At 44.1% G+C, this 24,631-nt stretch overlaps 1 protein-coding gene across 3 annotated transcripts in view; it reads right to left on the minus strand.

Moving 5' to 3' along the window:
• Positions 1 to 24,631, minus strand: part of LOC137383425 (catenin delta-2-like) — a 552,588-nt gene that overhangs the window by 93,700 nt on the left and 434,257 nt on the right. For all 3 annotated transcript variants that reach the window (XM_068056267.1, XM_068056277.1, XM_068056257.1), the window contains 2 exons: positions 22,804 to 22,921; positions 19,722 to 19,907 (listed from right to left, as the gene is read on the minus strand). In XM_068056267.1, coding sequence (XP_067912368.1) covers positions 19,722 to 19,907; positions 22,804 to 22,921 — 304 coding nt within the window. The remainder of the gene's footprint in view (positions 1 to 19,721; positions 19,908 to 22,803; positions 22,922 to 24,631) is intronic.

Raw genomic sequence — 24,631 nt, forward strand, 5'->3', positions numbered from 1 at the left:
CCAGTATGCACAAGACAAGGTCTCACAAACAGCAATGAGATGAACGACCAGTGAATCATTTTTGGAGGTGCTGGTTGAGAAACAGATGTTGGCTGGGGCACCAGTGAGAACTGGCCTGTTGTTCTTCGAATCGTGCCATGGAATCTTTTGCATTCACTGGGAGAAATAATAGGACCTCAGTGAAATATCTCATTTGAAAGTCAGTTTCTATTACAAATGCGGGCATAGGAATTTATAATTAAAACATAAAAATAACACAGTGTATGTTTTTAACATAGAGACTAAATTACAACTGTTGCTGTAGTCCAATTCTCCCCTCCCCCATCACCCCACTTTATCTGAAAACTACTTTGATTATGATTCCCCATTTGCAATGCTGTGGGAAATTGGTTGGTATCATTTTTAATAGATCCTATTTGATCTATTCAATACCTTTAAATAAAGTCTTGAAATACTTAGTATACACGCCCACTGCCTTCTAGGCCCCACTGCCTATTTTGGAGGTGGGATCCACTTTGAAGTTCTGTCTGGGTGAGAACTCTAAACTTAGCTATCACAAGGCAATATTGTCTGGACATCTGCTACATCGCAGACATGCCCAGCGAGAGGGGTGGGGAGGTGGGGGGAAGGTTGTGGAGCCTTTGATGTGATTTTATGTTAAACAAAGAACTACTGCTGGACAAGTGACCTCGTCTTGGCAGTAAAGGCTTCATGACTCCTGCGAGATGGCCTCGTTCAGCGTTCATCACTAGTTTAAAAAAAAGTCAAGGTCTGAGATAGAGTCGTCCTTCTGACACTCATTTTTTGGGATTTGCTCCATTTGGGGCCAATGTTGTGTGAGCTATCAATGGCTCTGATTTCCACCTTCTTTGAGGAGCTGCTCTCTGTTACTTACCTCAAGGTATCCCTTGACAACTTGTTTACAGGCTTGGCAACACCAGTAGACTCATCTCCTGTGAATACTGATGACTGCTTATTTCAAAGGATTTACACACAGCTGCTGTTCTGTCTCCAAACCTCTCTCACCTTTAACAAGCCAGATTTCTTCTTCAGTGTTTTCCCTGTCTTGAATACACCCAATGAACCTGATTTTCCCTAATGAATACTGCAATCTGTTTTTCTATTTCACTTTTAGTCCCAATGCTCTTCTACAAAGACTCCATTTATTTTTGTTTATCTTCCAATCTCCTTTGCTGAATTCCTACATGATACAACAAGAACGTGCATTTATGTAGTGTCTTTAATGTGGTAAAATGTCCCAAATTGCTTCACACAAGCATTAATTTGATACCGAATCACATAAGGAGATTTTAGGACAGGTGACCAAAAAAGCATGGTCAAAGAGGGAGGTTTTAAGGAGCATCTTAGAGGAGAGAGAAGTAGGGAGGGAATTCCAGAGTGTAGGACCCAGACGGCTGAAGCACGGCCACCAATGCTGCAGCAAAGGAAATCAGAGATGCACAAGAGGCCAGAATTGGAGAAACGCAGAGTACTTGGAGGGTTGTAGGGCTGGCTGAAGTTACAGAGATAGGGAAGGCGTGGGTTTCCGCCGGGTGCTCTGATTTCCTTCCACAGCCAAAGACTTGCAGGGTGATAGGCAAATTGGCCATTGTAAATTGCCCCTAGTGTAGGTAGGTGGTAGGAGAATGGTGGGGATGTAGTAGGGAATATGGGATTAATGTAGGATTAGTATAAATGGGTGGTTGTTGGTCGGCACAGACTCGGTGAGCCGAAAGGCCTGTTTCAGTGCTGTATCTCTAAATAAAAATAAATAAATAAATAAAGAAGGGCAAGGCCATGGAGGAATTTGAAAACAGGAATGAGAATTTTAAATTCAAGGAGACAGTGTAGGTCAGTGAATACAGGGTGATTGATAAATGGGACTTGGTGCAAGTTAGGATAAGGGCAGTAAAGTTTTATTTTAATTTTATTTTTATGTGTTCCAATTTATCCGCAAAAGCATTCTAGTTACCCAGGGCTTTTTTTTTTCTTGTATATACCTTCCCAATTAATCCCCTTTGATGGCTGTGAAATTGGCTCAATTACTGTAAAATTGAAATCAGGGCGTATGTGTCCCATTAATTGGTGTTGCCTGAACCATCCCATCAAATTCAATGATATGATCATCACTGGTACCTGAGAGTTCCTCAGTTTGGAGCTGCCTCAGGTGTGTTGCTCAACATTAGAGGTGGGAGGGCCAATTCCTCCTTACATACTTTGACAAGTCCTATCAAGCGCCATCACATTTCCTCACTTCTTAAGAACCACCATTTTTCTGTCACTTGACATCACTATCCTTTCGTTTGCAGAAGTCCCTTTTATTTGCTCAAACAATTCTGTATTAATCCTGAGAGGTCTACAGCAGTTTCCTGTTATTAGTTTCCTACCTGTTACTGTCATATATTTCCACTCACATCGACTCTGACAACCTCTCTGACAATACCCCTGCACTATCATTGGCTCTCAGATTCCCACTCCTTTCTCCATTTGTCTCTGCCCTTTCATTCTGCACTTGCTGCATGACATCTAGTTCTAATTTAAAGTTAATCTAACAATACTAGGCTTTATTATCTTTGTTTAGTATTAAAATAGAATTCACTTGTCTTTGTCAATCCATTTTCAAACTCAGTGATAACTTTGCTTACAAAGTTGCTTTAAAAAAACAGTTGCTTTAACTTTTTGGGTCTGGTTTGCTCTATGTTGCATTCGGTTTCCATAGAATAGATTCCAATGCTTTATTCCAAGTTTCTCTTGCAGTGTTTTGTCTAACAGAAGTTACACTCCTCCTGTTTTCCCTGAATTAATCTCCTCATACTAGTCTGTCCCATGTGTAACCACTGTCCGTCAATGGGCACTGGCTCCTTCTCAGTTCACCCTCATGGAGACACTCTTCCTCCTGGCCTTTTCTTACATTACACCTAACAGACTTACAAACCTTACATTCGAACTAGATGATGCTACATGGTCTTTTCCAAAAAACATTCGCAGGAATGTTCCTTGTCCCAAAGATAGTCATTACCCCAATCTTTTTCGAATGTAGATAACCTAAAACGAACTTGAATTAATAGAGAGCCTATCATGACCAAAACCACAGGAAGCTGCAAAGCACTTTAAAAAAATGAAGTACTTCTGAAGTGTAGTCACTTATCTTTTATTTCTTCATGAGATGTGGGTGTTGCTGGCAAGGCCAGCATTTACTGCCCATCCCTAATTGCCCTTGAAAAAGTGATGGTGAGCCGCCGCCTTGAACTGCTGCGAACCATGTGGTGCAGGCACTCCCATAGTGCTGTTAAGTAGGAAGTTCCAGGATTTAGACACAGCGACAACGAAGGCATGCGATATATTGTCCCTCTAAGCAGTAGAAGTCGCAGATTCTAATATAGGAAATGCAGCAGCCAATTTGTACACAGCAAGCTCCCTCAGGCAGCTGTGAGCTAATTACCAGATAACCTGTTTTAGTGAAGTTGGTTGAGAGGCCAGGACACCGGGGAGAACTCCCCTGTTCTTCAAAATAGTGCCAGGGGATGTTTTGCGTCCATCTGAGAGGACAGATAGGGCTTCAGTTACGTTTCATCCAAAAAAATGCACATTCTACAGCGCAGCATTCCCTCAGCGCTTTGGGAGGTCATGAGGTCATGAAAGGTGCTATACAAATGCAAGGCTATTTTTTCTTAAACAATTTCTGTGGTGATTCCATTTCCTTTTTCTTTACCTTGGAAATCTGCTACTTAACTGAGTCTGCCTCAGAGCTGTTTTTGAAGTCAATGGGGACTTATCTCAAGGACTAATTGCTGTCCTTACATGTTTTTCCCCTTCCTTTTTATCAGTCTGTCCTTAGTTTACATAACAGACAACACCATTGAGGGATTTTTAGTTGAGTATTGAGAGCAAGAGTAAATCAGCTGAAGATATGTTTGTACAAGGTAATGTTTATTTGACAGTTAGAGTCTTGTGTGCAGTTTTGGAAAGGAAGTATTCAATGAATGGCCTGACACTGGGAAGTTCTGAGGAACAAAGGAACCTTGGCGTGTTTGTCCATAGATCTCTGAAGGCAGAAGGGCAGGTTAATAGGGTGGTGAAAAAGGCATATGGGACACTTGCCTTTATCAATCGAGGCATAGATTACAAAAGCAGGGAGGTCATGTTGGAGTTGTATAGAACTTTGGTAAGGCCACAGCTGGAGTACTGTGTGCAATTCTGGTCGCCACATTATAGGAAGGATGTGATTGCACTGGAGGGGGTGCAGAGGTGATTCACCAGGATGGTGCCTGGGACGGAACATTTAAGCTATGAAGAGAGGTTGGATAGGCTTGGGTTGTTTTCGCTGGAGCAGAGAAGACTGAGGGGTGACCTGATCGAGGTGTACAAGATTATGAGGGGCGTGGACAGGGTGGATAGGGAGCAGCTGTCCCCTTAGTTGAAGGGTCAGTTACAAGGGGACACAAGTTCAAAGTGAGGGGCAGGAGGTTTAAGGGGGATTTGAGGAAGAACTTTTTTACCCAGAGGGTGGTGACAGTCTGGAATGCCCTGCCTGGGAAGGTAGAGGCAGGTTGCCTCACATCCTTTAAAAAGTACCTGAATGAGCACTTGGCACGTCATAACATTCAAGGCTACGGGCCAAGTCCTGGCAAATGGGATTAGGTGGACAGGTCAGGTGTCTTTAATGCTTCGGTGCAGACTCGATGGGCCGAAGGGCCTCTTCTGCACTGTATAATTCTGTGAAGTTAAAGCGATAGCGTGAACAATGCAGATTCATCAGGATGATACCACTGATGGGAAACTATAGCTCTGATGGGAGACTATTTCTACTGGAACACACAAGACTAAGGTGAGATTTAACAGATTCGGAATTTTTTTTTTAGAGATACAGCACTGAAACAGGCCCTTCGGCCCACCGAGTCTGTGCCGACCATCAACCACCCATTTATACTAATCCTACATTAATCCCATATTCCCTACTACATCCCCACCTTCCCTCAATTCTCCTACCACTGACCTACACTAGGGGCAATTTACAATGGCCAATTTACCTATCAACCTGCAAGTCTTTGGCTGTGGGAGGAAACCGGAGTACCCGGCGGAAACCCACGTGGTCACAGAGAGAACTTGCAAACTCCGCACAGGCAGTACCCAGAACCGAACCCGGTTCGCTGGAGCTGTGAGGCTACAGTGCTAACCACTGCACCACTGTGCCGCCCTGTGACAGAGGAATTAGGAAAGAAGACCATTTCTTCTTGTTTGGCTAATCAGTGAGGAGGCGTCATGAATGTAAAATTCTCATTAAAAGGATAAAATATTAGGCGAAATGTCTTTTACATGGGGAGTTGTTGGAGCCACAGCGAGGAATACAGCAGAGGAGAGAGTAGATAAACTGAAGCAGAGGAAGGTACAGGCCCATGGGATAGAGAAGGGCAATGAGATTAGTACTGGACTGCTCCATCAAAGAACCAGGACAGACATGATAGGTTAAGTGGCCTCCTTCTACATTGCAAGCTTCTAATATTTATCCCTCAACCAACATCCATAAAACTGACTATCTGGTCATTATCAAATTGCTGTTTCTGTGGCCTTGCTGTGTTTCACTATATTATAATAGTCACTACACTTTAAAAAAGTACCTCATTGACTTTAATATGCATTGGAATGTCCGAGGTCATGAAAGTCACTATATAAATGCAAGTCTTTATAGTTCTAAACTATGACGTATCGTAGTTAAATGCGCTAACATAAAGGGCAACTGGCATTCCGAAACTTGAACGTGTTTCATGTCCTGACATAGGGACAGTCAGGGAAGTTTACTCTTTGGAAAGGAGGAGACTTGGAGAGGATTTAATCCAGGTTTACAAAATTACAAAGGAGATCAACAAAACTAATTCTGGTAAATTGATCACCAGTGTGATGGGACAAAAATCTAGGGATCATAGATTAAAAATCAGGAGAAAGGACAGAAATCAGGCAGAACTTTGTCACCCATATAAGGCAATACAATTGTAGAATAAATGATTGGGACGGTCATTTATGTAGAAGATATTAATGGATTCAAGAGACAATTAGATGCCCTTCTGTAGCCTCCAGCCCAATATCTGGAGTTTGGTTGCATGGTGCCAATCACCCTCTGATACCTTCCCCAACCTACTTACAACTGAGCCTTCACAGACAGCTTCCAGTCGACTGTTCTACCATGTGGGGCATCGCACAAATGCCAAATTCTCACACATTCACACTTCCAACAATCTGAAACAGGATGTTTAGGCTAATTGCCTCTTCTTAATCTAATTTAAATGTTCTTACTGCTTACCAGGTAGGGACCCCACCTACCCAATGATTTTTGATTAGAATCATAGGTCAGAATCTTACCAGCATGCCTTGGGTCCTGATGTCGGGACCAAATGTGGCTCCCAAGCCTGCGCAGGTGGACGGTGGGACCGTGGGGGCAATTTTTTCCAGCAGTTAGTGCCGGGGCCAGCGTACATGTAAGGATGGGGGCCAGTCTCTCTGAGATGTCAGCCCAATCAGAGGGCCTGCAGCTCTACAGCTTTGGCAGCACCATCGAGATGGCCGCTACTGAGCCTGCAAGGAGAAGGGGAGGGCGCCTCCATGTTGAGGCACCTTCGAAGGGCTGGTAGGTGAGTGATGGATCTGCCAGAGCCAGGCAGGCAGGCAGGCCCCAGCAATCAGAGCGGTGAACTCTACAGTAGCAGCGTCGGATGGCAGGGACAGCCATTGCTGCTGGGGGACCCCTACGGGCCAGGGGCCTCTGGAAAGCAAGGGGCCCCCCCCCCCCCCAGGAAGTCACTGGGAGGCCACCTTAATGCAGATGGCGGTCTAACCATGTGGCTGGGGGCCATTCTGAGGCTTGTAAATTCCCGGTGGCATGGTTGAATGGCCGTCAACAGGCCGATTAATTGGCCGCCTGCTTCCGGTTGGCAGGTGCCGAGCCGCTACTGTTTCTGCCTTTGGTAATATCCCTTGGTGGTGAGAACATATCGGGTGTCCTTCCCCATGCTATTTTGCCACCCTTCCCGCCTCCCAGACAGTCTCAAAAGGCCTGGTAAAATTCCAGCCATAGAATCTTACAGCACGGGAGGCAGCCTTTCATGCTTGTGCTGCCTCTTTGAAAGAGCTATCCAATTAGTGCCACTTCCCTGTTATTTCCCCATAGCCCTGCAAATTGTTCTTTTTTAAGTTTCTGTATTAAGGAATGTGGCGGAAGGATAGGGAGATGGGTTTGTTGATTTAATGGTCTTATCCTATTCCTTAAATTCATATGACTAAAAGCAACCTTCTCAGTCACATTCAAAACAGACATTAGTCAGAATTAAGCTATTCAATAAGGTGACAAGATCTACCACTGGGAGGCCACTTGTAAGGTTGCATCAACAAATCCTTCTTCTAGAAACCACTTTTCCATTGCACTGATTCTAAAAAGCAAGGTTTTGTCAGAAAACTGCAAACATATCTGCTTAAATATGCACATGCATCAGCTTCCATTACTGTGTTGTAGCACCTTATAGCATCTGCACACTCTCAGTTGCTATGGAGATTCTATTTCTGCTAATGCCAAGCTCTGACATCAAGTTTCAGTCTTTTGGGATTTACAATATGCAACTGACAGAGCTCTGCCCTCTCTTTCTTTAAATTTAGGAGAAGGTCAAGTTAACACCTTACTTTGAGTTTCCTGTTTTTATCTGTGAATGTCTTGGAACTATTTTCACAAGGCTGAGATAAATTCAAGATCAAGCTTGTTCAGTGGCACCATTTTGCTTTATGTTTGCTGCTTTTGTCCCCTGTCCTCCTCTTCTGAGGGAATTAGCCTCCCCTGGAACTCCTCTAGCTGGGGTTTGGTTGCAGAGATGTTGGTCACCTTCTAATACCTTCTCCCTTATTTACCAGTGAGCCTTGACAGAGAGTCTCAGTGGACTGTTCCACCATTTGGGGTATCATACCCAGATCGAATCCTCACACATGCATGCTGCCTGCAATCTAGAGCAAGAGTTTTAGTTGATTGCCCCTTCATAACTTTACCTTGGTGTACTTGTCAATAGATCACTGAAGGCAGCAGCACAGGTAGATAAGGTAGTTAGGAAAGCATATGGGATACTTGCCTTTATTAGCCAATGCATGGAATATAAGAGCAGGGAGGTTCTGATGGAGCTGTATAAAATGCTAGTTAGGCCACAGCTGGAGTATTGTGCACCACACTATAGGAAGGATGTGATTGCACTGGAGATGGCGCAGAGGAGATTCTCCAGGATGTTGCCTGGGCTGCAGCATTTCAGCTGTGAAGAGAGACTGGATAGGCTAGGGTTGTTTTCCTTAGAGCAGAGAAGGCTGAGGGGGGACCTGGTTGAGGTATACAAAATTATGAGGGGCATTGATAGGATAGATAGGAAGAAACTTTTTCCCTTAGCGGAGTTGTCAATAATCAGGGGGAATAGATTTAAGGTAAGGGGCGGAGGTTTAGAGGGGATTTGAGAAAATGTTTTTCACCCAGAGGATGGTTGGAATCTGGAACACACTGCCTGAAGGGGTGGTAGAGGCAGGAACCCTCACAAAATTGAAGAAGTATTTAGATGAGCACTTGAAACGCCATAGCATACAAGGCTACAGGCCAAGTGCTGAAAAATGGGATTAGAATAGACAGGTGCTTGATGGCCAGCATGGACATGATGGGCCGAAGGGCCTGTTTCTGTGCTGTATATGACTATGCCTATGACTCTATGACCTAATTTCAATAGAGACTCACCTACTCGGTAAGTACACTCACTGAGTCGTCAGGGGAGCACAGCACAACTTTCAACGACTGTTTACAAAGGTGCACTTTCTTTTTATTAGAATCATAGAATCTTCCAGCACAGGAGGCCGTCCTTCAGCCCATCCTGCTTGTTTCAGCTCTAAATGGGGAGAGATTGCAGAGCTCTGAGATGCAGAGGGATCTGGGCGTCCTTGTGCATGAATCGCAAAAGGTTAGTATGCAGGTACAGCACGTAATTAGGAAAGCCAATAGAATGTTATCGTTTATCGCGAGGGGAATTGAATACAAAAGTAGGGAGGGTGTGCTTCAGCTATACAGGGCATTGGTGAGACCACATCTGAAGTACTGTGTACTTCTTATTTAAGGAAGGATGTAAATGCGTTGGAGGCAGTACAGAGAAGGTTTACTAGACTAATACCTGGAATGGGCAGGCTGTCTTACAAGGAAAGGTTGGACAGGCTAGTCTTGCATCTGCTGCAATTTAGGAGTAAGAGGCGAGTTGATTGAAACATATAAGATCCTGAGGGGTCTTCTCAGGGTGGATGTGGAAAGGATGTTTCTTCTTGTGGGAGAATCTAGAACTAGGGGTCACTGTTTAAAAACAAGGGGTCGCCCATTTAAGATAGAGATGAGGAGAAATGTTTTCTCTCAGAGGGTCGTGAGTCTTCGGAATTTTCTTCTTCAAAAGGCAGTGGAAGCAGAGTCTTTGAATATTTTTAAGGCAGAGGTAGATAGATTCTTGAGAATCAAGGGGGGTGGAAGGTTATCGAGGGTAGATGGAAATGTGGAGTCATCAGTTCAGTCATGAACTTACTGAATGGTGGAGCAGGCTCGAAGGGCCGAATGGCCTACTCCTGCTCCTAATTCGTAATTTCGTTTGAAAGGGCTATCAAATTACAGTAGTCCTACTCAACCACAGTTTCCTCATAATTTTTTCTTATTTAAGTTTCCTTTGGGATGTAAAGGGGTGGAAATTTTGATTCAGCTTTATTAAGCTCTGGTTAGACCCCATCTAGAGTACTGTGTTTAGTTCTGGGCCTTGTACCTCAAGAAGGATATACTGGCCTTGAAGGGGGCGTAGTGCAAATTCACCAGAATGATATATGGGTGAAAGGGTTAAATTTTGAGGACTGGTTGAATAGACTAGCCTAGTATTCCAAGATTATGGGGTGATCTAACTGGGATGTTTAAGATGATTAAAGGATTTGATTGGGTGGATAGAGAAAATCTATTTCCTCTGTGGTGGTGGTGGGGAGTTAGGAGGGGAAGTACAGAACAAGGGGCTATAAACTTTAACACTAGAGCTAGGACATTCAGGGGCGATGTCAAGAAGCACTTCTTCACACAAAAAGTAGCGGAAATCTGAAACTCTCTTCCCCAAAAAGCACTTGAGGCTACAACAATTGAGAAAACTGAGATGGATAGATTTTTGTTAGTCAAGGGTATTAAAGGCTACGGAACCAAGGCAGGTAAATGGAGTAAGATACAGATGTGCCACGACCTCACTGAATGGCGGAACAGGCTTGAGGTGCTGAATGGTCTACTTAGATTCCTATCTTCCTAAGTATATACCCAATTACCTTTTGAAAGTTACTACTGAATCTGCTTCCACCACCGTTTCAGTCAGAAAAAATTCTCCTCTGCTTCCTTTGCCAATTACTTTAAATCTGTATCCTCTGGCTACCTGTAGAAACAGTTTCTCTTTCTCTACCCTATCAAAACCCTTCATAACTTTGAACAACTCCAATAAATCTACCCTTATCCTACTCTTGTCTATGAAGAACAATCCCAGCCTCGCCTGTCTGTCCACATAACTGTAGTCCCTCATCCCTGGTATCATTCTCATAAGTCTCCTCTGCAACTGCTGCAAGGCCTAGACATCCTTCCTAAAATTGGTGGTGCCCAAAATTGGACACCACACTCCATCTGAGGCCTAGCCAGTGATGTAAAAGGATTTAGCATAACTTCCTTGCTTTTGTACTTTATGCCTCTATTTATAAAGCCGAGGATCCCATGTGCTTTGTTAATGGTCTTATGGACTTGTCCTGTCACCTTCAAAGACTTGTGTGGGAAAACCCCCTGGTTGCTCTGTTCCTTCAGCTTCTTTAAAATTGTACCATTTAATGTCGAATGTCTCTCTCATTCTTTTTTTGCAGTTTCTACTTTTGCAGCATTTTAATATATTTCTGTTAAAGCTATCTAATTAAATGATGAGTGATGGCATCATTAAGAAAATTGCCTTGTAGAAATAACTGGGGTTGGGGTTGAGACAGTTAACTAACATGGGACAGAGAGCGAGCTCGTCGTTGCACCTGACCTGTTTCATTTGATCTGGTAAGTCGTGTATGATGCACAGTGAAATGTAATTGTTTTTATCTGTTGGGACAGACATTGAGGAACACAAAGTTTACCGATGTATTATGCACAAGTGACAGGGCCCACCTATTTGCAGAAAGCTTTTTTAAAACGTTGCTTTGGCTGGCAACTAGCATAAAGGGCAGGAGCAAGCGGCAACACAATCAAAACTCAACAAGAGACTGAGTAAAATTTTAGCACAGCAATAGAATAAAATAGGGTGACATTTGTTTGATGGGATCCTCTAAGACTGTGCAGGAAAACAGGGAAGCAGATGGTACAGCTAACGTGAAGAGCCTACTGTATATAAGGTGTTGACTGAGGCTCATTTGGTAGCACACTCATCTTTGGGTCAGGATTCCCACTCCAGAGATTTGAGCACAGAAATTAGGCTGATATTCTCAGTGCAGTATTGAGAGAGGGCTGCACTATTTATGTCACGCCATTCATGACCACAGGATGTCTCAAAGTGCTTTACAGCCAATGAAGTACTTCTGAAGTGTGGTCACTGTTGCAATGTAGGAAACGTGGCTGCCAATTTGCGCACAGCAAGCTCCCAAAAACAGCAATGTGATAATGACCAGTTAATCTGTTTTTGTGATGTTGATTGGGGGATAAATATTGATCAGGATATCAAGGATCACTCCCCCCGCTCTTCTTTGAAATAGTGTCATGGGTTCTTTTACTTTCACCTGAGGCAGACAGGGTGGTTTAACGCCTCAACCGAAAAGATGGCACCTCCGACAGTGCAATGCTCCCTCTGGACTGCACCGGAGTGTCAGCTTTGATATTTGTGCTCAAGCCCTGAATGGGACTGGGATGAGAGGGTTGTCCGAAGATGAGAGGCTGAGTAAATTGGGCCTGTACTCTCTCATTTAGAAAAATGAGAAGTGATCTCATTAAAACATACAGGATTCGAAAGGGTAGATATTGAGAAGTTCTTTCCCTGGCTGGGGAATCTAGAACACAAAGGCACTGCCTCAGGATAAGGAGGTAATAGTTTAGGACTGAGATGAGGAGAAATTTCTTCACTCAGAGGGTTGTGAATGTTTGGAATTCTCTACCCCAGAGGACTGTGAATGCTTGATCATTGAATATATTGAATGCTGAGATAGACAACTTTTTGTTCTCTCAGGGACTTAAGGGATATGGGGAGTGGGCAGGAAAGTGAAGTTGAAGCAGAAGATCAGCCATGATTGTATTGAATGGCAGAGCAGGCTCGAGGGCCATAAGGTCTACTCCTGCTCCCATTTCTTATGTTCTGTGTTCTTAACCAACAACCTACTGACTCAGAGGCAAGAGTGCTACCCACTGAGTCACGGCTGACACTTAAGGTGCGTCTTTCACATGAGACATTAAACCACATACCCATTTGCCCTTTCAGAGGGATGTAAAAGATCCCATGGCACTATATTGAACAGCAGGGGTGTTCTTCCTGGTGTCCTGGCCCTGAACAAACAATGCTGTTTGTGGAACATTGCAAGTTGGCTGCCACATATCCTACATTACAACAGTGACTATACTTGGCATTAAGAGAGCTTTTGGGCCAACCATCAAGAAGATCGCCCCCCTCAAATCTAAATCAGGGGACATAATCACTGACCAACGCAAATAAATGGACCGCTGGGTTGAGCACTACCTAGAACTGTACTCCAGGGAGAATGTTGTCACTGAGACTGCCCTCAATGCAGCTCAGCCTCTACCAGTCATGGATGAGCTGGACATACAGCCGACAAAATCGGAACTCAGTGATGCCATTGATTCTCTAGCCAGCGGAAAAGCCCCTGGGAAGGACAGCATTACCCCTGAAATAATCAAGAGTGCCAAGTCTGCTATACTCTCAGCACTACATGAACTGCTATGCCTGTGCTGGGACGAGGGAGCAGTACCTCAGGACATGCGCGATGCCAATATCATCACCCTCTATAAAAACAAAGGTGACCGCGGTGACTGCAACAACTACCGTGGAATCTCCCTGCTCAGCATAGTGGGGGAAAGTCGAGTCGCTCTAAACAGGCTCCAGAAGCTGGCTGAGCGCGTCTACCCTGAGGCACAGTGCGGCTTTCGTGCAGAGAGATCGACCGTTCACATGCTGTTCTCCCTTCGTCAGATACAGGAGAAATGCCGCAAACAACAGATGCCCCTCTACATTGCTTTCATTGATCTCACCAAAGCCTTTGACCTCGTCAGCAGACGTGGTCTTTTCAGACTACTAGATAAGATTGGATGTCCACCAAAGCTACTAAGTATCATCACCTCATTCCATGACAATATGAAAGGCACAACTCAACATGGTGGCACCTCATCAGACCCTTTTCCTATCCTGAGTGGCGTGAAACAGGGCGGGAAAAGTGCCTGCAGAGTCTCATCGACAGGTTTGCGGCTGCCTGCAATGAATTTGGCCTAACCATCAGCCTCAAGAAAACGAACATCATGGGGCAGGACGTCAGAAATGCTCCATCCATCAATATTGGCGACCATGCTCTGGAAGTGGTTCAAGAGTTCACCTACCTAGGCTCAACTATCACCAGTAACCTGTCTCTTGATGCAGAAATCAACAAGCGCATGGGAAAGGCTTCCACTGCTATGTCCAGACTGACCAAGAGAGTGTGGGAAAATGGCGCATTGACACGGAACACAAAAGTCCGAGTGTATCAAGCCTGTGTCCTCAGTACCTTGCTCTATGGCAGCGAGGCCTGGACAACGTATGTCAGCCAAGAGCGACGTCTCAATTCATTCCATCTTCGCTGCCTCCGGAGAATACTTGGCATCAGGTGGCAGGACCATATCTCCAACACAGAAGTCCTTGAGGCGGCCAACATCCCCAGCTTATACACACTACTGAGTCAGCAGCGCTTGAGATGGCTTGTACATGTGAGCCGCATGGAAGATGGCAGGATCCCCAAAGACACATTGTACAGCGAGCTCGCCACTGGTATCAGACCCACTGGCCGTCCATGTCTCCGCTTTAAAGACGTCTGCAAACGCGACATGAAGTCCTGTGACATTGGTCACAAGTCGTGGGAGTCAGTTGCCAGCGTTCACCAGAGCTGGTGGGCAGTCATAAAGGTGGGGCTAAAGTGTGGCGAGTCAAAGAATCTTCGCAGTTGGCAGGAAAAAAGACAAAAGCGCAAGGGGAGAGCCAACTGTGTAACAGCCCCGACAAACACATTTTTCTGCAGCACCTGTGGAAGAGCCTGTCACTCTAGAATTGGCCTTTATAGCCACTCCAGGCGCTGCTCCACACACCACTGACCACCTCCAGGCGCTTACCCATTGTCTCTCGAGATAAGGAGGCCAAAGAAGAAGATACTTCAAAAGTACTTCAGTGGCCGTTGGGATGGCCTAAGGTTGTGAATGGTGCTACAGAAATGCAAATTCTTTATTTTACTTCTCAAAATGATGCACTGGCCACAGAAGGCTGCATTGGTTCCACACTGCAACCAGTGTACCTATCTCCATAGCCTTAGACTATGACCCCTGGTTCTGGACTCCCCCACCATCAAGAACATCCTTCCTGCATCTATACTGTCATCCTGTTAGAATTCTATAGGTTTCTATGAGATTCCCCCCCCCCACTCTTCTGAACTCCAGCGAATATAATCCTAACCGACTCAATCTCTCCTCATACATCAGTCCCACCATCCCAGGAATGAGTCTGGTAAACTCCCTCTATAGCAAGAACATCCTTCCTCAGATAAGGAGACCAAAATCGCACACAATATTCCAGGTGTGGCCTCACCAAGGTCCTGTATAATTGCAGCAAGACATCCCTGCTCCTGTACTCAAATCCTCTCACTATGAAGGCCAACATACCATTTGCCATTTTTACCGCCTGTTGCATTTGCATGCTTACCTTCAGCGACTGGTGTACGAAAATACCCAGGTCTCATTGCATATACCCCGCTCTCAGTTTATAGCCTTTCAGATAATAATCTGCCCTCCTGTTTTTGCTACCAAAGTGGATAACCTCACATTTATCCACATTATACTGCACCTTCCATGCATTAGCCCACCCACTCAACTTGTCCAAATCACCCTGAAGCCTCTGTGCATCCTCCTCACAACTCAACCTCCCAGCCAGTTTTGTGTCATCTGCAAATTTAGAGATATTACATTTAGTTCCCTCATCTAAATCATTAATATATATTGTGAATAGCTGGGGTCCTAGCACCGATCCCTGCGGTACCCCACTAGTCACTGCCTGCTATTCGGAAAAAGACCCATTTATCCCTACTCTTTGTTTCCTGTCTGCCAACCAATTTTCTATCCATCGCAATACACTACCCCCAATCCCATGCACTTTAATTTTACATGCTAATCTCTTATTTGGCACTTTGTCGAAAGCCTTCTAAAAGTCCAAGTAAATCACATCCACTGGTTCCCCCTCATCAACTCTACTCGTTACATCCTCGAAGAACTCCAGTAGATTTGGCAAGCATGATTTCCCTTTTGTAAATCCATGCTGACTCTGCCCGATTCTACCACTGTTCTCTAAGTGCTCTGCTATAAAATCTTTGATAAAGGACTCTAGAATTTTCTCCACTACGATGTCAGGCTGACTGGTCTATAATTCCCTGCTTTCTTGCTACCTTCCTTTTTAAATAGTGGGGTTACATTAGCTGCCCTCCAATCTGTAGGAACTGTTCCAGAGTCTATAGAATCTTGGAAGATGACCAACAATGCATCCACTATTTCTAGGGCCACTTCCTTAAGTACTCTGGGATGCAGACCATCAGGCTCTGGGGATTTATCGGTCTTTAATCCCATCAATTTCCCCAACACCATGTCTCTACTCATACTGATTTCCTTCAGTTCTTCTCTCTCACTAAACTCTTTGTTCCCCAACATTTGTGGTATGATTTTTTTTTAGAGATACAGCACTGAAACAGGCCCTTCGGCCCACCGAGTCTGTGCCGACTATCAACCGCCCATTTATACTAATCCTACACTAATTCCATATTCCTACCACATCCCCACCTGTCCCTATATTTCCCTACCACCTGCCTATACTAGGGGCAATTTATAATGGCCAATTTACCTATCAACCTGCAAGTCTTTAGCATGTGGGAGGAAACTGGAGCACCCGGAGGAAACCCACGCAGACACAGGGAGAACTTGCAAACTCCACACAGGCAGTACCCGGAATTGAACCCGGGTCGCTGGAGCTGTGAGGCTGCGGTGCTAACCACTGTGCCGCCCTCCTTTGTGAAGACAGAACCAAAGTATGCATTTAGTTGGTCAGCCATTTCTTTGTTCCCCATAATAAATTCTCCTGTTTCTGACTGTAAGGGACCTACATTTGTCTTCACCAATCGTTTTCTCTTTACATACCTATAGAAACTTTTACAGTCAGTTTTTATGTTCCCGCAAGCTTGCTCTCGTACTCTATTTTCCCCTTCTTAATCAATCCCTTGGTCCTTCTTTGCTGAATTCTAAACTGCTCCCAATCCTCAGGTCTGTTGTTTTTTCTGGCGAATTTATATGCCTCTTCCTTGGATCTAATGCTATCTCTAATTTCCCTTGTAAGCCATGGTTTGGCTACCTTTCCCATTTTACTTTTCCGCCAGACAGGAATAAACAATTGTTGCAGTTCATCCATTTAAATGTTTGCCATTGCCTTTCCACCGTTGTCCCTTTAAATAACGTTTCCCAATCCAGCATAGCCAACTCGTGCCTCATACCTTTGTAGTTTCCTTTACTAAGATTCAGGACCCTAGTCTCAGAATCAACTTTGTCACTCTCCATTTTGATGAAGAATTCTATCATATTAAGGTCGCCCATCCCCAAGGGGTCTCGCACCACTAGATTGTCAATTATTCCTCTCTCATTACATAATACCCAGTCTAGGATGGCCTGCTCTCTGGTTGGTTCCTCAACGTATTGGTCCAGAAAACCATCCCGTATACACTCCAAGAATTCCTCCTCTACAGTATTGTGACTAATTTGATTTGCCCAATCTATATGCAGATGTTCCTTTATCGCATGCGTCTCCAATTTCTGTTTACTGCCATTCCCAACATCACCACTACAGTTTGGGGGTCTATACACAACCCCCACTAACATTTTTTGCCCCTTAGTGTTTCTCAGCTCTCCCCATACAGATTCCACATCATCAGAGCTAATATCTTTCCTCACTATTGCGTTAATTCCCTCTTTAACCAGCAATGCAACTCCATCACCTTTTGCTTTTTGTCTGGTCTTCCTAAATACTGAATACCCCCGGATGTTCATTTCCCATCCCCGGTCACCTTGCAGCCATGTCTCTGTAATCCCGACTATATCATACCCGTTTACATCTATTTGCGCGATTAATTCATCCACTTTATTGTGAATGCTCTGCGCGTTAAGGCACAAAGCCTTAAGGCTTGGCTTTTTAACATTACTTGGCCCCTTTCCACTATTTTTCACTGTGACCCTGTTTGATTGTGGCCCCTGATTTCTCTGCCTATCACTTTTCTTATTCCCCTTACTGTCTTTTGTTCTTGTCTTTGATCCCCCCTCCTCTGACTCCTTGCAAAGGTTCCCATCCCCCTGCCATTTTAGTTTAAACCCTCCCCAACCACGCCAGCAAATACTCCCCCTAGGACATCAGTCCTGGTCCTGCCCAGGTGTAATCCGTCCAGTTTGTACTGGTCCCACTTCCCGAAGAACCGGTCCCAATGTCCCAGGAATCTAAAACCCTCCCCCTCACCCTTTCTCTTCAGCCACGTATTCATCCGATGTATCCTGCTGTTTCTACTCTGACTAGCACGTGGCACTGGTAGTAATCCTGAGATCACTACCTTTGAGGTCCTACTTTTCAACTTACTTCCTAACTCCCTATATTCTGCTTTTAGGACCTCATCCTTTTTTTTAACCTACATCGTTTGTACCAATGTGTACCACGATCATTGGCTGTTCACCCCTCCCCCCCACTTCAGAATGTCCTGTAACCACTCAGACATCCTTGACCCTGAGACCAGGGAGGCAACATACCATCCTGGAATTTCTTTTGCGGCCACAGAAACACCTATCTATTCCCCTTTTTTTTAAAATTCATTCATGGGATGTGGGCATCACAGGCCAGGCCAGCATTTATTGCCCATCCCTAATTGCCCTGCTAGGCCATTTCGAGGGCATCTGAGAGTCAACCACATTGCTGTGGATCTGGAGTCATATGTAGGCCAGACCAGGTAAGGACAGCAGATTTCTTTCCCTAAAGGATATTAGTGAACCAGATGGGGCCTTACAATACCTTACAATTGAATCCCCTATAACTATTGCATTCCCACACTTTTTACTCCTCCCTTGTGCAGCAGAGCCAACCGTGGTGCAACGAATTGGGCTGTTGCTGCTTTCCCCTGAGAGGCCATTCCCCCCAACAGTATCCAAAGCAGTATATCTGTTTTGCAGGGAAATAGCCACAGGAGATTCCTGCACTGCCTGCCTAGTCCTCTTGCTCTGCCTGGTGGTCACCCATTCCCCTCCTGCCTGTGGGGTCTGAGCCTGCAGTGTGACCACCTCTCTATATGTGCTATCCATGATACTCTCTGCCTCGTGGATGCTCCACAGTGTCCCCAGCTGCCGCTCCAGCTCCAAAACCCAGGCTTCCAGGAGCTGCAGCTGAAGACACTTCCTGCACACATGCTGGTCCTGGGCACTGGAATTGTTCCCGGCTTCCCACATAGAGCACGAGGAGCACACCGCGGCTTTGAGCTCTCCTGCCATGAGTTAACCCTTTAAATTAAACCTTTTGGAGGATTTTAATATCAAATAATATCAATTACTCACGGGCCCTTCTTCCTTGGTCCTTGTTATTACAGAACTCCCTAAAAAACACTACTTACTATATATGAAATTAAACAGCACCAAACAAATTTAAGCGACATTCTTTTTGCTTTGTGCACCTGTAGCATATCACAAATCTTGTCATGGAATCAGACAATTGCTAAACCCAGTGAAAAATAACTTCAAATAGGGCTTTGAGGGTGTTCATGCAGTTATTTCCATATATTACATTCCTCCCATATTACCTTCCTCAATGAACTCTTGCTCCCCAAGGTTTATAAATGTGTGACCAAATTAAGGGGAGTGGGGAAAATGCAACAGTTCATTCAGCTCCTGCTGCACCCTATGATAACACAACCTCAACAGTATGAACTTCAGATAATGTGAACCATTTAGTTGGCCCCTAAGGGGCCTGGAAGTTGTTGCTAGCTTTAATAATTGCATCACTCATTAAGAAACTAACTCACAGGACAATTCTTCGATTGGATGGGTGACAGATATATTTAAAAACTATCCCAGAGCTGCAGAAAGTTTTATACACTCTTTGGCACTATATCGATGTTGAGAAAACAGATGGATTTCTACGGCCTGCCATTGCTTTGTCACTACATTTCGCTTGTAACAAAGATCAGTATAAAGTCAAAACTGCTCCAAAGTGATTCAGAACATTCTCTATCATTCCGTTAAAACCACCGGCTCCAGCCCACCTTGTAATGAGACATAGTGGCTTACTTTAAAAAAAAACATTGAGCCCAGTGGATGGACTATTTGTGAATGGCACAAACACTCATTTCCAGTTACATTGTCCCTTCTCCCCAGCTGAGCTGGGTCCACTTGTCACCTGATTCTGGCCCTTCTTTTTCTTCTTCTTCTTTCCCCAACAACCTGAACTCTCACTGTCCTTGCCGTTGCTGTCACTGCACAGTAGCCCATCAAACTCGTCCGTCCCCATCTGTTGTCCCTGGGCCGTTTCCGCTGCCAGCCGATAAGAAAGGTTCCTCAAGATGCAGACGCAATTCTCAATCGTCTGGTGGGAGGAAACAAAGACCAAAATGAATTGCATTGCATTATGGAATTATATAGCACCGGAGGCCATTTGATCCATTGTACCCATGTCAGCTCTTTGAAAGAACTGTGCAATTAGGCAATTGGTTCCACTCACCTTGCTCTTTCCCCATAGCTCTGCAAGTGTATATTCTGCAAGTGTATATCTTTTCAAGTGCATATCCAGAACCCTTAGGAAAGTTACTATTGAACCTGCTTTCATGTATAGTTTTTTACTTATTAACATTTTGTTTTAAATGTTTGTGAACTTACAGTGAGCCAGAATTTGCTGTAGCAGGACACCAGTGCTAGAGAGGTTGATTAACAATCATTAACAGTTATCATGTTAATAAAAGCGTACTTACTCTTGTAATGAAAAAACAACCTTCTGTGCCAAGTTTAATGGGAAATTAATGGGCAAATATAGAAAGTTTGTAAAAAGGAGGCTAAGAGTGAGATGCCGTTTTCACAAAGCTAACAGCAACTCAGATAACAATTTTTCAATATTCACATTTAACTGCACATCTACTCCTCACTTGAAGTTTCTGTATCATTTATCCATAAATAATGGTGAGTGCCATTGCCTTGCCATTAATTTGACAGGAAATTCTGGCCAATTGTGTTCCAAACTACTGTTAATGATTAAAATGCAGCAAATGCATTCTGGGCCAACAAAAGTGGCATGTTATGTGTTTCAATTGTTTTCTTTTGCTGCCTTCAATCACTCACTATCTCTCCTGCCTGGTGCTGGGCTACAGTTCCACAGGTGCAGTCTCCACTGCTGACTGTGATTGGTGATAAAACTATCATCAGTTGTAGGAATGAAACATTAGCGTCAGACGCCCTCCAGAAGATTTGGCGTGTAACGTGTTGTTTGGGGTTTGTATGCTGGGGTGGGTGGTCGAGGGGGTGGTGGTGGATGTTTAAATGATTAAACTGCTAAAACTGTACATCAGAGCTGGCTGTCACATCTGGGAAATGGGCATCTCTGAACCCTGCATGGGGCTTAGTTCTTCTACAGGCAAGATCTGTGGCATAATATGAAGCTTAGGTTTCCTCCCTGTATCTATTAACTATCTCACACACTATTAAACAAAAGCAGGGCTTCAGGGTTTGGATCAATCACATCCCAATACTGAATGAGGATTTGTGAATGAATGACATCCCTGTATCAATGTCATTTCACAATACGTAAAAGGGCTTCTTTGCTGTGATGTAAAGTTTGTTGTCACATTGGTAAGTGTAGAGGATTAAACAGTCCGAAACAGTTGGCTTAATACATGATAAGCGATGCCTTTGTGATTGACACTGTATAGTAATGGTTAGCGCTCTTTCCCTAATATAGGACTCTGCCCATGATTATTGTGGAAGGTGTAAATTGGTGGGATTGTACCAGCAACCCTCTCCTTATTCATCCCACATCAGCCTCGACAACGAGCATCAGCAGAATATGTAACTGTGGAAGGAAGCACAACTGAACAAAATACTGATCTCAATGAATGCCTAGCTCAGGGATTGCTGGGGCTAATTGCAGCAGTAGGATCAACTGAGATCAGTTCACCCAGCATAGACCAGGGATCAAATCTGGTGAGATGTATGTGAACCATTATAGGAGCTTTCTTACTGTCCTGTGAGCTTATTAACTTATACATCATCATTCTTTAGATTCAGATCTAAGCACAAAGTCAGTGGGAAAATGAAAGGGACAATTTATCAGGTGTGCACACTCCGTGCAGAGCTTCGCATCCCATCCCAGGACTGCATGCGGAGATATTGAATTCAGAGGAAAACCATACCAGACTTAAGGTCCATTAAAATGAATGGATATAAATCTTGGTAGGCTATATCACAGGCCATGATTCTCCATGTCCAATATTTCAATATCTGTGCGATCTTGGCAGGTTTGCTGCTTCCTCCTATCCTAATCAACCTGGTAAAGTTATTAAACTTTTTCTGACATTTGAGTTGCTGTGTATGGGATCATTTGAGTTGGTACACACTGCCTTGGCCATGCTACTGTTATGCTCCCCTTGTGGGCTGATGTTCCTGGCATCAAGCAATGCCTTCCTGCTCCCCTTAATTTCAGTGTAAAGTATTTGCACAACCTCACCCTTGAATCTGAGGCCTCTTGATTTTTGTTTTGCTGACTCTTAAAGGTGCTGCAGACCTTTAATTGCTACAGCAGCACACAGATTGATTTATCTCAAAAGATGAGCTCACAATAAGTAGCAGCCTTGATGCTTAGAGCTCATTTGTATTATTCAAATTAAGGATGTACTGTCAGCATGTTGCTATGCTTTTCCGCTTCTGTGTAATTACCTAGTAAATATATTCAATTATTAGTTTTAACCTGGTGCAACAACCTGACAATGTCTCTCGTAGTGGACAGAAGAGTATTCTGGGAATCCGAAGTGGCCTATGCTGTATTATAATGTAATGAAAGGATAAAAATCGGTCCAAACACATTCTATCTGATTCATAACACATATAAAGGTGGAATCTTTAGTTCAAAAGATAGTGACTGTAATGGAAACTGCTTATCTTTTTAAAAGGCAAGTTAAATACCCTGAGAAAGTCCACATTGTACTTCATGTGTGGGCTTAATTATAGTTGTATCATACACAACTTATGAAAACATACATAAGGGCATTTCAAACATGATTTATATCATGTCGTTTGTGAATACATATTTCACAGACACTTTCCCCTAAAGATAACTTTCATTCATCATTAATTTTGGGTAGCAAAAAAATCTTCATATTTTTGTGATGTCAAAGAGTTCAGCCACTCTCCGAAATCCCACCTTCCCTACCATCTTTACCCCAGATTCTCATCAGTTACGCCTCATAAAGCAAAATAAAATCTGAAAATGGTCACACCTTACTGTCAATCTCGTTGCTCCCCAGAGCGGACTGAATCACATACAACAATGCATCGGTGAGGCCATCACATTCTCTCATCCTTCTCCGTGCCTCCTCGCCAGCCGAGCTCACATTCCTGCAAAGGGGGACAGAATAGGGTCAGTAGCTACCCATCACTTGATTCCTATGATTTTTCTCCTGGGGTTTTGCTCGCAGCAGTGTCCTGGAGATTAATCTACAATTCCTGGAAACTCCAGGACAATCCCGGCAGGTTGCCAGTGTAGGCAGGGAAATAATGTTTTATCAAAGTGACTTCCTCATTTGTTTGATAATTTCCCAATAGATTGTCTTGGAGTACAGAAAATAAATGCACTTCCCACATCAGACTTAAAAACATCTGAGCAATCTGGACATCCACTCATCGCAGTTAAACTTGGGTAAAAAAATATTAGTTTGAAAATAAGTGCATTGAAATATAGCATTGCCACATTATACATGATAGGTTCTGCATTGTCGGTAGAGTTTAATTTTATATATTACTGAGTAGGTGCAACTCTTCATATGTCTCATATGCCTTCAAACTAAGGCCTAAGTTGGTGTTGAAATGCAGAGCCGAAACAATATCTGGAGCAAGTGGAAATATTGTCCTAAAGCCAACCTGTCAAAACATGAGGTAAAACCTTTAGTTTGGAAAGTGGGGCATTAGAATATAGCACGGTCCATGGCAGGGTGTCGGAAAAAGAATCGTCAACACCCCTTGCCCGTAAATAAAGAGTAAATACTTGCAACATTGAGGTTATTAAAATATTCGCAACTGACTGTTGACTAGGAGTTTTGCACAAAGGCTCCTTTTCACAGTGTTGTTATTACTAACCTATGAACTGCCTCAGAAGTGACACAGTCTCAAATCCCCAGGAAGCTATTAAAAAGCGTAAACAGCTATGGCATAGAACATCCTTTTGTACTTTCAAAGGAATCTCAAATAGTTCAGAGCAAAAACATCCTGGGGGCTAGTTCTTTCTGTCATTCTCACCGGAACTCAGCATTTGCAGATAATACAGCAGTTGTTGTCCAGTTAAAATCTCCCTTAAAGAAACACAATGGGCTGAAATTTATGGTCCCACCACCGAAATTGGCAGCCGGCGAAAACAATGGGTGGGTTGCAGATCACAGAGCCACCACAATATTAAGCACGGCGGCTCATTTAAATAGCTGGGACGAACCACCCACCCCAGCAGGCGGGCTGTCCGTCCCCGGCAATGCCATCAGCTGCCTTTATGCAGGCGCTGATGCCAATTTTAAAGGGCTTCGAGCACTACTTTTCAATTTAAATATTTAAAGAGGTAATAAAAAATTTTAAATACATTTAATTTTCCCCTCTCCCACCCCCTCCAATAACCGTAGAATTAATTACTTGCCCACTCCTCCCCAAAAACACTTACCTTGTCCACCTGATCTTCCCCCCACCTCCCACAAGTACATAAACTTTACACTATAACCTTTCCCACAATCCCCTACACCAATGATGTTAGTTTGACCCCGCTCCTCCCCGCCCCCGCACTGAGAAACTTACCTGTTCACCGCTCCTTACCAGTGTTACACCTTGATTCCCTGGATGGGGATCCGAAGGTGCGGGAGCGCTGGCCACCAGAAATCACACTGGGACAGACGGTGGGAACGTAAAGGTAATCAATTCAATAATTTACATTTATTTCAATATGTTAATAGTGGTCCCATCACCGAGCAGCTGGGGGTGTGGCCACGAGACCTTGCTGCCGCTGGCAATATCGGGCCGGTCCTTCACGGCGTCAGGGTCCATGGGGGGCCTCTCCTGTAGGCATTTTCC

The sequence above is a fragment of the Heterodontus francisci genome, chromosome 2 (assembly GCF_036365525.1).
Source record: "Heterodontus francisci isolate sHetFra1 chromosome 2, sHetFra1.hap1, whole genome shotgun sequence".
In the NCBI taxonomy this organism is placed as follows: domain Eukaryota; kingdom Metazoa; phylum Chordata; class Chondrichthyes; order Heterodontiformes; family Heterodontidae; genus Heterodontus; species Heterodontus francisci.